Source organism: Polypterus senegalus, chromosome 1 (genome assembly GCF_016835505.1).
Source record: "Polypterus senegalus isolate Bchr_013 chromosome 1, ASM1683550v1, whole genome shotgun sequence".
NCBI classification, from domain to species: domain Eukaryota; kingdom Metazoa; phylum Chordata; class Cladistia; order Polypteriformes; family Polypteridae; genus Polypterus; species Polypterus senegalus.
Window position 1 is genome coordinate 113749690 of NC_053154.1, and position 15375 is coordinate 113765064.

Sequence of the window (15375 nt, forward strand, 5' to 3'; positions counted from 1 at the left end):
GCACCCAGAAACTATTGTAATTGTTAGAAAAATAATTGAAATGTAGAGTTGGCGGTTTCATTTTGTGGACGTGCAGCCCCCCTTGTCTATCAGCGGGCAAGCAAGTTTGTCTCTGACTCATTAATTTGGGGCAAACTTGCCAGCTCGTTGAGCTTCATGCTGTAGCATCGCACTTCCGGGCTGGACAAACAGACACACTTCTACGCATAGATGTTTATATATAAGATAAATATATATAATATCGTATGTGTAGAATGCTGTATATTAATATTAAACTAAATTGAACTGAATCAAGTCTGAACTGATGTTTTGGCCAGAATCTTGTCAATGGTTCTGTGTAAATAGTTTTATATAGAGCTATATAAACTAAAGATTTAATCTTTGGTGATAATGTTACTCTTGAGAAACATTGCATGAAATAAACAGCTGTTACTTTTCCAAACGTATTATGGCATAGTGGTTAGTGGGAAAATCATGAACATGCACCATATCATTTTCAAAGCTTGCTTAATCCTCAGCCAGGTCCAGCCAGGGCTGGAGCAAATCACAGTAAGCATGGGCCACAAGACAGGAACGGTCTCAAGACAGGGTGAACAAAATTGCACACATAAAAACTACAGGCATGGGCCAGTTTAGTGTCAGCAGTCCACCTAACCTGTATATCGTTGGACTGTTTGAGGAAAGCAAAGCACCATGCGGAAACTCACATGTAGAACATGCAAGCTCCATGTAGGAAGGTCCTGCGACTTAAAACGGTGTTCCCTTGACTGTGCAGCAACAGCACTACCATTGCGCCGCCATGCTGCAACGGGCATGTGTAAACCAAAAATACCTGTCAAATTTCATAGTTCTACACATTTTCTTCAGAGTGGCACAGTAATGAGTGCTGCTGCCACAAAGCTTTAGGTTTTTGGTCATTGCCTCTATTGAGTTTTTATTTTGTTCTCATGGTAGCATGGCTTTTCTTAGGCACTCTTAAGGACGTACATATTAGGCTGATTGACATATCATTGGCATCATTAGATTGAGCATCCATGTGTGCACCTTGCAATTGTTTCTAATGCATGGTGCAGGGATCATAGTTTGAGCACAAAGCTGCTGGGATAAACTCTAGCACCCTAATATTTTAGTTAATTGGGTAGGAAAAGGAATGTATGAAAGAAAGCTATTATCTCAGCTCATTATCTTAGCTCATTATCGCAGTGATTCATGGAACTATGATTGGAGTGTTTTTAAATGCTAAAGAAAAAAGTGTATAATTTGTAACATGAGTACTAACAGTACATCTTTAAAACGTTCTATAATAAAAAATATTTTTATAGTGCTTTTTGCTAGTATTAGACATTAAAGGTACTTTAAAATGCAAAGGGTTAGTACATGTGTGGTGTTTTGCCATAGCAGTCTCTAAAAACACCTAGTTTTCAAATTTTTACATTTTGAGCACATCTGCTTGACGCCTCTGTATAATTGCACATATTTATCACACTGTCATCGACAACAGCGCCTCTACTGTTGAATGTTAGTCACTTCAGTGAATTAATCAACTGTTCGGCATGTGAAACTAAAGCCAGATTGCATCCTTGAATGGCTTGTATTTAATTCTGGTACGCCTTAATTACAGTTTGTTACCTCCTCAGTTTTCCAAGCACAAGTTACAGCTTTTAACACAATAATGCTTAAAAGGAGCACAAACAGAGGGTTTGATGCAGATGAGCAGATGAGTGATGCCTCTGCTAGCTTTTGTTTGACTCATTTGTATCCATGCCAGATTCTTTGTTTTCTACTGTGCTCACAGCTGTTTCTTTTTATTTGTTTCTATTTTTAATGGGGTGTTTGCTGTGCTGCCAGACGTCTCCTGTAATTTATAGCTACGCTGGAATTTTCTGAATTCTCTATTTGACTTGTGGAAGGTACAAAGTCTAATAAAAGGTACATATACAGTACTTCATCCTAAAATAAATTAACACATTGTTCAATTAATCAGTCATTCATAGTAATTCAAATCTTCATTCATTTTCTTTATGGTTGAGGGGCAAGAGTTGTTCTTGGAAGCATTAGGTGCAAGACAGCAGTCAATTTTGGACAGGATGGCGATCAGGAGGGCACATTCACACACACTCACTCATAATGGGCGAATTTAAAATGCTCTCGCATTCTAACTCTTAGGCCTTATACAGAAACATAACGTATGCAATACAAGAAGAAGTGAAGAAGCTCCATGTAGACAGTAACCAGGTGGGAATTTGAACTCAAGCTGTGAGATGTCATTTCAGTGTAATTACATAAAAGCCTCACAAATTCAGCAGAGTAGATTGTAAAACTGTAGCTGGTCTTGGTCTTTATGGAGTCTGTTTGCTATCTCTATTTTCTTCCCACATCTCCAATTCCAGGTAAACTGTCAACATCAAGTTGGCCCTGTGAGTATGGGTGGATGTTGAACTTCATCCAGTGATGAAGCTGGTGCTCTGTCAAAGGTTCCTGCTTTGTATCCAACCGTGCTATGATAAACTATGGCTTCCAGTGAGCCTGAGTTGAAATAATGTGGGTTTGAGAATGTTATGTTATGCTTATAAAGAAACTGCAAGCATCTAGTGGTATATTGGTTAGAGATGCTCTGTCACAGCACTAGGGGTGTGAATTGCATACTGGTAGGTTACTGCCCGTGCGGAGTTTCACACTCTTTGCATGTTTTTTTTCTCCAGGTTGTTGTAGTTGTATCATTGTGGCATATTCTAGTTAATCCTTTATATCTTTTCTATGTTCTAATTGTTTTATGGGAACTTTGTTTACCTTTATGTTTGATGACATTATCAGAGTACCATTTTGTATGAAAGGTTTCACTGTGCATCACTATTTTGTGTTCATTTTCTTGATCACAGCCATGTTGTATGTGTCATTGTGTTCTGCCTAATATAAAATGCTGGCAACCATAGTTGTTCTCTTCCTGTGTTCTGGTATTTTGACCTCTAGCCTGACCCACAATATAACGTTTTCATGTTTCTGCCCTGTTTTAAACATTTCTTGATCTGTTTATAACAAATCCCTGTTCTGTGCATCATCCTATGTATACCATACTCAGATGGATCCTACACAATTGACATAGAGCAGTATAAAAGGGTGAGGTAAAGAACCAAACTGACAACAGGACACATCCTGCTCTTGCCAGGGTTGGTAAAAGGTTTCATAAGAGTACATGATTCCCCTGGAGAGCAATATATAGGGCGCCACTGCAAAAACAGAATTGAAATGCACACCAAATGATTATGCAGTTGTCACCTTGGAGCAATCCAGAAGGAAACAAGATTTTTGACTCCTATTCCTTGATAATATTTTGCTTGTGGAGGTTTGACACTGTGACCCACAATACAGCTTAATAAAAGGATTAGGGTCTGTGTGTCTGTCTGGTTGTTGTGTTTCTGTTGTCCAACAGATGGTGCATCACAAACATTAATACTGCTTTTACAAATTCTGTCACAAATGGCATGTAACAGAGCAAACGGTCTGATAACGTCCCTGCAGATGTTAATGCTGAATACATCCAACTGGGAGTAACGACTGGACAGACAGAATTCAGCTTATCTGCCTAAATAAAAGGACAAGTGTCTGTGTATCTGTATTCTGAGGTTCTTTGGTTGGAGGGTTCTATTTCACAGGCTTGTTTATATGTATATTATATGTTAATTGAACATTGTTGAAATTATTTGTAATGCCATTTTGTTTTGCTTATGGAAGCTGCCATGTTTGTGATCCCATTGTAATGCTTTGGGTCCTCAGTTACAAAGGTCATCACAATGGGGGTCTGTTAAATGAAAGCGTTAAAGGTCATCTCCTCTCAGAATTTCTGGATGACTTTCTAAAATATTTGTGACTTTTTTGTATAAAAGCTTTTTTTGGGTAATAACTTTCAAGCAATGACATTTTGGCTTTGATTCTTGGGCAATGTTTTGGGTTTGGTGAAAGAGCAGCTTGACTTCCTGGTTTTGATCCTTGAGTGTCTTGTTTACTCCGTCTTCTTTCCTGGTCCTTCTTTCTTAAGACTATGTCTTCTCCTTGAGATGGTACAGCTACCTTACGTACCTTATGGTACATTATAGTTCAGCTTAGAAAAAAAAGCAGCATTTTGTGATCAAATTTTATTTGGAATGGTACAATGCTCAATTAATGTGTTACATTTACATTTTATTTTCACAATAATTGATGGATAATCTTGAAATGCTTTCTTTTGAAAAGCAAGAAGTAAAGCAATAGGAAGGCTGATATCTGCAATATTATCCCCAAACTTACAAGACCCATAATGAAGTTGGCACATTAACACCAGAAATAGAGTGCCCTGCTATGTTCATGTCAAGATGGAGATATCAGAGAATTAACATTGCTATGTTCACAGATTATGAGATATTTCTGGGTTATCAGCCTCAAAATGGGAACTTTATTATGAACATTTTCTATGTGATTTCTACCAGTAGAGGAATTCAGAAATGATTTTGTTGATCTCTCACTACCTTGTATTATACAGCTCAACTGAGGTCAGAATGAAACTGAGTTTTGCAGTTAGGTTGTTTTTACAGCAATGTAATACTCAACTACTGTATTTCTTTTGCTTTTCATTAAAAAAAAATCTGAGAAAATCTTTAGTTGCTTTCTGTACAAATAGAGCAGCAAATTAACACATAGGTTGTTATCCATCATATTATTCCCAAACCTCCAGCTGGAAATGCACTTGAGCAGAATAAATTCAGATACAAATGGTCAGAAATGGTGTAAAAATTCTAACAGCATGGGAAATAAATTCTAAGTTAATCACCGTTTAGTGTTTCTCATAGAAATTGTGAAATGGAGCATGGGTAAAAGACTAAAACGGCATTGCTGTAATGGGAGCTGGGTGAGTTGGTGTGTTTAACTCCTTTAAAAAGAAGGGACTTTACCCTTTAGAATGTTATTGTAAAATGGTTGTGTCATTCAGTTCAGTTCAACAAAGTTTATTTTTACATCAGTAACGGCGTACTGCACGATAATGTGCAGTGAATACACTTGACTTGAGCATTAATAGTTTTCAGCCTCTTTCTGTGTACGTTTAGCATTTGTTTGCTCAGAGGTTGATGCGCTTGCTGCTTCCTGATTAGCTCTTCTTTTCTCCACCCTAGCGGCCCACTGCTTGTCTTCTTTCATTGGCATCTTTTCGTGTTAAAACTGATTAAGTTAGTTTTTGTGCCGCAATTACTTAGTACGTTTTCTTTAATTTTCCACTTAAGCTGGCACTTAAGTCTTCAATCTAGCTCAAGAATGATTAGCGAAGGTGGTAGGGAATGAGAACGGCGTCCATACGCATGCGCTGCACGACCGCCCTGCTGCGCGCTGCTGAGAGTTGATTCTACAATAAAATAAAATAAAAATAAAAAGAATAATAAAAATCATCACCCCGAAAGTGGATAGTAGACGTCACGTAGTATATGTAAAGTAAATTTCAAGTCAATAGGTGAAACGGTTTGCGAGGTACAGATGATTTAAAATCCTGTAAAGACAAGCGTATTATATAAGAAGATCATGATGCAGTAGCAGTAACTAAAACAAATGACGGACACTTAAACTAAACTATGTTAAACACACTTAAAACACAAACATTTCAGGTTGCCTATCATAATCAAGTAGTGACAAAATAAAGTCCATTATAACTGAGATATGGCCTGTTATAACAGTCAAAGTTAGACAGTCCTGTTCTTCCTCTTGCATTACCATACGTTCATGTTAGGCAGTAGAAAAAGACTTTTAAATCCTTTTGTCATTTATCTCAATGGCATCACATCCTAAGGTTTGACATAACTGCTTGGCCAATGTGCTGTAGCAGTGGCACCATATGCCACAATAGTATACTGAAAACAGAAAAAGAATTGGAAGGTGAGTAACACCTCATAAATATTGGTACACTAGAATTTTTGAGCAAGTGACTAATAATCATAGATGCAGCTTATCAGAAGGTCTGGCACCTTGAGATTATAAGATCCAGTACAAATCGGCATATATGCATTGATTAATTCTGTCAGTTAGGTAAAGCCCGTGCCATTTAAAGCTTTATATGTAAGATGGAAGATTTTGATTTCAGTCTTAAACTTAACTGGTAGCCATTGTAAAGACCTAAGAACAGGATAATGTATATGATTTTATAAAAAAATCTCAAACCTTATTGGTAAAAACTATAGTCATTTTATTTGTGATGCTTGTATCCAAAACACTAATTTGCTAAAGAATAAAAAAAGACTTCACTTGCATCTGCATCCAAAATTTGAGAAAAGTGAATGACTGACAAGTACAAAATAAGTACCACCAGCTCCTTCACCCTTCTCCCAGATTAATTATGAAAAATTACACAACACGAGTTAAGAATGAAACACAAGCTTATTTAATGTGTTGACCATCCGCATGCTGGTGTGGTGGTTCACAGATGCAGTCTGTGTCTGGATGTTTGTTTGTTCGGGTACTTCAGCTTACTTTCCATATCCCAAGGGTTTGTAGGTTAATGCTCTCTCTGAGGGTGTCACTGGGTATGTAAATAAGCCCTGTGATAGATTGGCTTCCAAAGGTCATTCTTGCCTTGTGCCCAATGCTGCAGTAATATGCTCTGTCTCCCTGTGTCCCTGATTTTGATTAAATTGGTCTAAGTGTTTTATATTTTGTGTTATTATCAAATTTATAAAACTCATTCCGGGGTACAGGCGATAGACAATATTCCTTTAGTACTGGGACCAGGACAGGAGTCGACCTTGGGTGGGATGTCAGTCCATTGTCAGAATCCTAAATATTGGTTGGCCAGTGTAGTCAGCAACAAGTGGAGTAATATTCCACCTACGTCTAATTTGTTTTAAGTCTAACATTAATCACACTAAAGGTAAAGCCACAGATTCAATCCAAAAATGTCCCAGTTTTTTTTTTTTTTTATCACACAGCGTATCTCTGCAGCATATTCCTTAGGGTAATGGCTTCTGCATGAAAATGAAATCCAATTGTTCTGCAGGCCCTTTAATATTACACACAAGAGCTATAATAAAGGAGAAAATGGAATATATTTAAAAAACATTCAAAGTAATGCTTAAAATGTGATTAAATCTACAGGACTTTGTGTATAAGTTGGGCCTCAATTTCTTGAAAGTTGATTGCCGTGCACAAGCCTTGGTCTGACTAACCTTCAGAGCTGCTCTCCCCAGGACTCTGTGTAATGAGTTGGTCTGTTTAAAGAATATAATGAAAAAGAAATACATTTGATAGAGTTAAAATTGTCAGGGGGCAGCATGGTAACACAGAGGTAGCGCTGCTGCCTCGCAGTAAGGAGACCTGGGTTTGTTTCCCGAGTCCTCCCCCTGTAGAGTTTGCATGTTCTCCCCGTGTCTGCATGGGTTTCCTCCGGGTACTCTGGTTTCCTCCCACAGTCCAAAGACATGCAGGTTAGGTGAATTGGCGATCCTAAATTGTCCCTAGTGTGTGCTTGGTGTGTGTGCCCTGCGGTGGGCTGGCACCTTGCCTGGGATTTGTTTCCTGCCTTGCGCCCTGTGTTAGCTGCGATTAGCTCCAGCAGACCCCTGTGACCCTGTAGTTAGGATATAGCGGGTTGGATAATGGATGGATGGATGGAAAATTGTCAGGCCACATGACAGTTCTGTAGAGGCTTTAATATATTTCTTTTCCCTTTGTGTATTTTAGGATGAGTTGAAAAGGCTGCAGAACAATCTGGAACATGCGCAAGATGAAAAGTATCTTCTGCAACAGTGAGTGTCCAACCATATTGTTTTTAATCCCTGTTAATGTATTTTGTTTTATTGATTCCAAATTCTTGCGCCACTAGCATACTGTAACATCGATTTCCTAGTCAACATGAGGTTGGCTATGGGGGATCGACTAGTGTATTCGTCAAAGATCGGAACTCACAGTCTTCTTTGCGTTTCCCTCAAACATCATGAGCCATTGTCAACAATGACAACAGTAACAATAAAATGCCACCGGTACTATAATTCTGGTTTGTAAGCAACCCCAATGTTATTCTCATGCATATGATTATCTGTTCATGTTTAAATAGATAGAAATTTATTTGTCCCCAGGGGGAAATTTACATTATTTAAATAAATAAATACAAAAATAGATCGCTAGGTAAGTAAATAAATAAACAGATACACTAGAATGACTATAAAGGAAGAAAATTCAAAAGAAAGAAAAGTTCTGACTTGGCATTATGCTGGCATATTACTGTTGGTATAACGGAGCCCCCAGTAGTGTTTCTTCACACACTTCTGCTGAATAATTTGTTATCTGAAACGTCAATGTTAGTGTGTTTTATTTCTTTCCTTTGCTATGACCTCCCTTTGTGGGGGATCCAGAGTGTGTCCTATAACTGAACCTGCCCTTTTAATTAGCTTGTTGATTTGGAGGGCCTTTCTTGAAGTGATGTTACCAGCCCAGGACACCATAGCATATAAAATCACACTAGCCATCAAAGCGTTATAGAGGATGTGAAAGATGTCACTTTCCATATTAAAGGAACTCAGTCCCCTAAGAAAAAACAGCCTGCTCTACCCTATTTTATATAGTTCCTCTGTATTCTGAGACTTATTCAACTTGTCATTAAATTAGACCCCCAAGTACTTGTAGGAGTGGACCACATCTACATCCACTCCCTGAATAGTGACCGGTCATAGAGATTCTTTGATGCAGTAAAAATCAATATCCAGTCCCTTGGTTTTGCTGATGTTAAGATGCAGACATTTGTCTGTGCACCAAGAAACAAACTTTTACACCTGACACCTATACTCTGTCTCATCCCATTTACCAAGTCACTAAATAAGTGCAGAATCATTTGAGAATTTCTGCAAGTGACATAACGTGGTGTTTTATTTGTATTCGGAGGTGTTCAGAATAAAGAGAACAGGAGACAGGACTGTTCCTTGTGGTGCCCCAGTGTTGCTCACATTCCTGACAGAAGCATAGTCCTTGAGTCTCACAAACGGTTGTGTGCCTGACAGATTGACTATTATCCAGGACACCATAGGCTCATACACCTACTTATGTCTGAGTTTACCATTAACAGGGATGACTGGATAATGTTGAGGGTGCTGGATAAATAAAAAAATCATCATTCTCACAGGGCTGCCAGCTTTATCCAGGTAAGAATAAGAGATAGATAATTGCATCCTCAAACTCAAATCTTTGTTCAATAGGAAAACTGCAGCAGGTCAAAGTGGTCTAACGCAAGAAGACTCATACAGTCCAGGACCATTCTTTCTCCAAGCGCTTCATTATGTGAGAGGTTATGTGCCACTGGTCATTAGATGTAGAGGTACCTGCCTTCTTTGGAACAGAACAATGCAGCTGCAGCACTTTCTGAAGCCTTAGGGACAGACTGAACAGATGACAGAGGACACCATAAATTTGATCAGCACAGACATTAAGAACTTGAGGACTGACTCTGTCTGGTCCCACAGCTTTTCCTGTTTATAGCATTCTCAGTTGTCTTCTTACTTGGTCTTCAATTATGGACAGTCCACACTGATTGTCAGAGGTGGACTTGTCACTGGCTATTCCATCTGTGTTGTTAGGAGTTGTAGATGTAGCAGATATGGTGAAAGTAGACTGGTCATTGGAAGAAAGTGGCATTTGGAGGGAAAATAAATTCAAAAATTGGGTCAGGGTCTAAGCTTTGTCCACATCCCTTTCTAGCACCTGAGGCCTAAACTTCTTGAATCCCATAACTATAATCAGTCCATTCCAGACACCCTTCATGTTATTCTGAGTGAGTTTGTTTTCTGCCTTTCCTTCAGAGCCTCTTTGTCACTGGATTTGAATGCATTCCTTTTCTCATTCAGAAGATCTTTTAGCTCCTTAGTAATCCAGGGCTTCTTGTTTGGAAAGCAACACACTTTGTCTTTGTGGGTAACACTGTGTCGACAGAAAACTTAATTTGGTCTTTAATGCAATGACAGAGTCCCCCAATATTGTCCCCATTTGGCTCACACATAATTTCCCAGTCTACCATTTCAAAGCAGCAATTCAGAGCCATGTCATCCTCCACTATTCCTCACTATTCTGGTGGTAACTTGTTGCTGTCTAATAACAAGCTTGTAGCTGGGAATAAGGTGAATCAGGTTGTGGAGAGAGGCATCGTTAACATTTGACTACAGCAGGTCCAGCTTGTTATTTCCTCCAGTGGAACCAGTCACAAACTGATAAAAATTTGTCATTGTTTGTTCCAAAGTCACTTCTAACTGTAATATGCTCCCTTTTGCCCCATTCCTCATTTACATACAGGGTGGTCCAGATCTAATTATGCAATTATGAAAAGGCGAACACATTGCACCCACTGTTCGACTGACAACCGTCTCCCCACCATTTTGGAATGCAAGGCAGATGCTGCCATCTATCGGCAACAAAAATAATTTTTTGCGAATTGTCTATGTAATAAACTTAATAAGTTATAGCATAATGAAAATTGCATAATTAGATCTGGACCACCCTATAGATGACCAGTCTCCCTCTTATTTTTATCACACTGGCTCTCTGTCTGCCTAAATAAGATCAAAATCTAATCTATGCTATTTGTTTAAAAAAAAACATAAGCCTCTGCCTCTTTTGAATGTGGTATTTTTAGATTTTGTTTATACATCTTTCCATCTGATGTGCAGTTCTTTTTTAACATTTTGGGAATTTTGCATTTTCATTATTCACATAATTACAGTATATATGTTTTCATATTTCTTTATTTTTTAATATTTAGTAATAGTTGTGTTCATTATCACTATATAGCAGGTAACTTTCATTCATTCACTCATTTTTGAAATAATTTCCATTTCAGACTGTCTTAGTCTTCTGGAGATCATGAATGCTAGGTCTAATTAGATTTGTTTTTATATTAACACATATGTCTTTAAAATCTACAGACATGAGAAGACAATGTAAAGTTCACACAGGATGCAGCAGTGTTGTCCATTGGGGCTTTCAGTTCAGATCAGTTCTGTTTATTCATCTATTCATTCACGTTTCCAACTACAGGGAGGTAGAGAACAGGAGCAAAAGTAAAGAGCCAATCAATCATCTGTCCCAAAGCATGCATACAAACTCATAGTGCCAGTTCAACTTAATTACATGTTCTTGAATTGTTAGAGAAAACTTGACCTCCAAGAGCAAACAAGGAGAACATGGAAGTTTGGTGCCAGTTTAAAAATGAACCATAGTCCAAGCATTATGAGAAAGCCAATATGACTAGTTGGAACAGAATTGTCAACTGCTCCTCAACAAAAGACCATGTCAAAGTGCAAAATAGGCTATAAAATACAATTACAGTATATTGAGCTGAGAATAAAATGATAATAGAATAAAAAAATAATAAGGACCACATATTGTGACTACTAGGGGATGCTCTACTATGTTTAGAAAGGACTTCAGAGTAGACTAATTCATATTGGAAACCTTTAATAGCCTTCAGGCAGAGATTACCTGTAAATGTTAGCTGTCTCATAGGCACTTTGAATTTACCTTGACGCAGTTTCCTAGGCAAAGATTCTTCTTCTTGTCTTAGGAATACATTTTTTTTTTTGGTCTCTTCTCATTTTCGACTCCATCGGAGGGATGTAACCCTATATATACTCAAAATTTTCTGGGCCATGGTTATTCCACTGGACTTTTGATTTGTGTTCCATGGTGTTTTCAGTGCTTGTCTAGTAAAGAAGCAGAGCAAGCTCTGAGGAACAGAACAGGAGCAGTATTTTTGGAAGCATATTGTCAGAAACAATAATGCATTGACCATCCAGCCATGCCACATACAGGGAGACTAAATGTGTTAAAACTTGTGGGTCATTTTGTGTAACTCACCTTCCCTCAGGCTGAGCTTGCTAAGTGGCACTGCCTTAAATCCATAATTGCTATCATGGATATTAGTACTGTAGAATTAGAAGCAAACTTGAAGAAATCATATGACCAGAAAAATATCTTAAGGGAGCTTTTGTGTTTGTGTCTCTATCCTCTCACTCTGGTTGCTCAGGTATGGTTACTATGTACAAAGGTGGCATTGCACAGGGCCTTGCATTCTTTCTTTTTTCACTTTTCCTTCTACTAAATCCTTCTTCTCCTCCTCCTGCTCCTGATAAATGCACTCTTCTTTGGTAACATTGTGTAGACACTTGGATACACCTCAACAGGATTGCAGCTCACTTATAAACATAAGCAGTCACTTATTATGAAGGCATGGCTCCATCCTTGGGCACTCTGCAGTGCACGTTCATAAATGGAAATCCTCTTGTTTGTATTGTTATGACATGGTATTCGGCTCAGAGCTGTCATTGGTAAAACTGCTACTCCTGCACACTGTGAGATCTTCTTCTAAAGGCAGGAAGAACTACTGAGAACACCGAAGCACCACTACAGGACAAACAGAAGAGAAACATGATAGAAATGAGAGAAAATATGGTCTTTATCACACCCTTAATTATAGTATATACAGACCATATATGTCATATTTGTTTGGTCATAGAATTGCAACAATAATTCTACAGAACTCTTCACACTGTTTATTAAATGGCTCCTTAGACTAAACAACTTAGGAAGAAAGCCCTCACAGATGGAATTTACAAATATTCAGCACATCAAAAGCTTAATGACATCTATAAGGAGGATAACTCTGCTACAAAGTGAATCCTAAAGAAAACAGACATCTATGTACACTTCGGCTTTTTGAAGAAAATAATTTATTTGCTCAAAGATTTGGCACCTAGTGCAATTTTTATTGATTTTTTTGATTATTTTTTGCTTTTACAAGGTATCCATAACTGATGTGTAATGATTAACCTGTTCATCTGACCAACTGCTAAACATGCTCAATTCAATTCTAGCATCCCAGGATATCCATACATTAAAATCCATTTACTAAAGTCACATGATCATAGGGATCTGGATCTTATACTGTTCATAATAGGCAAAGGAGCAGAATGATAATCTGAAAGTTATTTTTTTAATGCTTCTAAAAAAATCTTATCAAACTTCTTATTCAGCGCCCTCCCAAAAAAGAGCTACTGTATATAACCAGATAGCCCCATTTAAAATGTTTCTTTGAATAGGATAAAATAGGAAGCAAAATAAAAAAATAAATAAAAACTTGGAGTGGGGATGAGATGCTAGTTGATCGCAAGGCATACTCATACTCACCCACAATAATTCATATTGGACCAATTCAGAGTCATCAGTCACCTTAACCTGCATATTTTTGGATGTATGGGAAAACCTATACGCATATAGTGACTGGGCTTACTCTTCTCACCACCCCCTATTGTGTCAACTTTGTTTAAACTAAATAAATTAAAATACAAAAATGACCTTATAAGTCAGCTGGATGATACATTCATTATTACATTACATTATTATTATAATATTATTATACTAATAATATTATAACATTATTAATTATAATATTAATATTATTCACTTTAAAGCAATGTTTTATAAAATATTTTTCATTTTGTTCCAGGAGGTTATCCTTAAGTGAGGTAATTAATTAAATCCTTAATGCAATAAATAATGTATTCTGCTTCAGTGCAATCTTTACTGTACATACTGTACCTGTATTCTTGCTTGATAGAGCAAAATATAAAGATTTAGCGACAATTAATAGATATAAAGTAAATGCCTTATTGCTATCACCCCAGTCAGAGGTATGGGATTTGACTTGGTAAAGCTCATACTAATTAAACATCAATACAAATGTACAGCATATTGACAGCACTAATCAGCATTACTTAACAGTCCACAAATGACAGCTTTAATGCAAACACATAAAGACATATTAATCAAAATATGATGGAATAATACACTTATAGCTAGCGTTCATCTTCATTAACCTAAGCTCTTTATCATACGGAAAGAGGATGAATATAGGATGGGTGGGATGTGATGGGTCTAACTGGCTTTACAGTTCTCTTAGGACATGTAAAGTGAATCTACAGTAGGGAAGGAGACAACCGATGATTTTAGAAGAAGGGCACTTCTCTCTCTTCATCCTATCCTCAGAAGAGTAAGAATGACAAATAATAATGGAGTAAATATTAACGTGATAAACTGAAACAGCAAATATGGAAAGAGTAGGCCTTGGTAAAATAACATCTCTCCCTCCCCTTGACCAGCAGACACATCTGCAACTCGAGGCTCATCCTGTACAATGAGTATTGTTAGAGAGCCTCTGTCCTGTAATTGCAGAACATGTGCAGGTTTTTAGCATGTGCAGCTGAGCATTGACATACTGTTGGTCTCCTGATCACTTTGTTTGTGGTCTATAGCACTCATTCTTCAGCCTGACGAGGTACTGTATCTCATATGTCATACTATAACCAAGCCTGAGTGCAGAGGTGACCTATCCATGTGAGGGTAATAGGTGGTCTCTCTAAATTTCAGATCGGGGGCTTTGAATTTAAATTAACAAAGTAACAAGCCACAATGTGAAAATGTAAAATAACAGAAGATAAGTGAAGTATCTATCCAGGAACTGCATGGTGATGTAGTGGCTAGTGCTTCAGAGTTCCAAAGACATAAATTGGTGGCCCTTGTCTGTGTAGTGCTTGTAGATTATCCTTGGGTTGAGTATTCTCCATTTTTTTACATGATTTTATTTCACTTGCTGTCTCTGTTTGTCTGGATCAAATTTTGCAATCAATTTTTTACCCACTTTTACCAAACCAATAAAACCAAAAACCAAAAAAAAGTTTTGACCCAGGATCTGTATGTTAATTATGTCAAATTAAAATTTCTCATTTCCTTATATTATACTTTTAGCGAATACACATATAGATAGTGCTTTTAGCCAACACACAGTTAAATGAATTAGCAGTGTTGGTCAAGTGGTTAGTGTGTTGGACTTTCGATCAAACGGTTGAAGGTTCAAGACCAATATAGACAAACTAATTAAAAAATAATAATTTGGATGAATTGATATTGAAGTTTTGTCAAGTTAATTCAATATGAAAATTAAGCAGCATTGGTCAAGTTGAATGTTCAATCAAATGGTACAAGGTTTGAGACCAATGTACACAACACTTTTTTTTTTAATTTTTGCCAGTTTTTCATTATTTATATACAAAGTTGGACAAATACTCTTTTCAGTGATTTGGTGATATTGGCTCAGCGGATAAAATGTTGGGCTTTTCTGAGAAAGACTGAAGGTTTGATTCTTCAATAGACAAACAAACATGTCCAGTACTTCACACATGTAAGGTTTCACCGTGGTTAGGATTTTCTGAAATGAGAAATTAACATGAATAAATGTTATGTTAAGTTCATAGGTTCAATTCCACTCTGTCGCTAATGTTGTTTCTGTCTAATTACCTTCCCACCCAAGTTTTTGTAATGTGCTGATGA

The 15375-nt window shown here is 37.4% G+C and overlaps 1 protein-coding gene across 4 annotated transcripts in view; it reads left to right on the top strand.

The window, feature by feature from the left end:
• schip1 (schwannomin interacting protein 1) overlaps nucleotides 1-15375 on the top strand; it is a 1049948-nt gene that overhangs the window by 355474 nt on the left and 679099 nt on the right. For all 4 annotated transcript variants that reach the window (XM_039756460.1, XM_039756470.1, XM_039756476.1 and 1 more), the window contains one exon: nucleotides 7693-7757. In XM_039756460.1, coding sequence (XP_039612394.1) covers nucleotides 7693-7757 — 65 coding nt within the window. The remainder of the gene's footprint in view (nucleotides 1-7692; nucleotides 7758-15375) is intronic.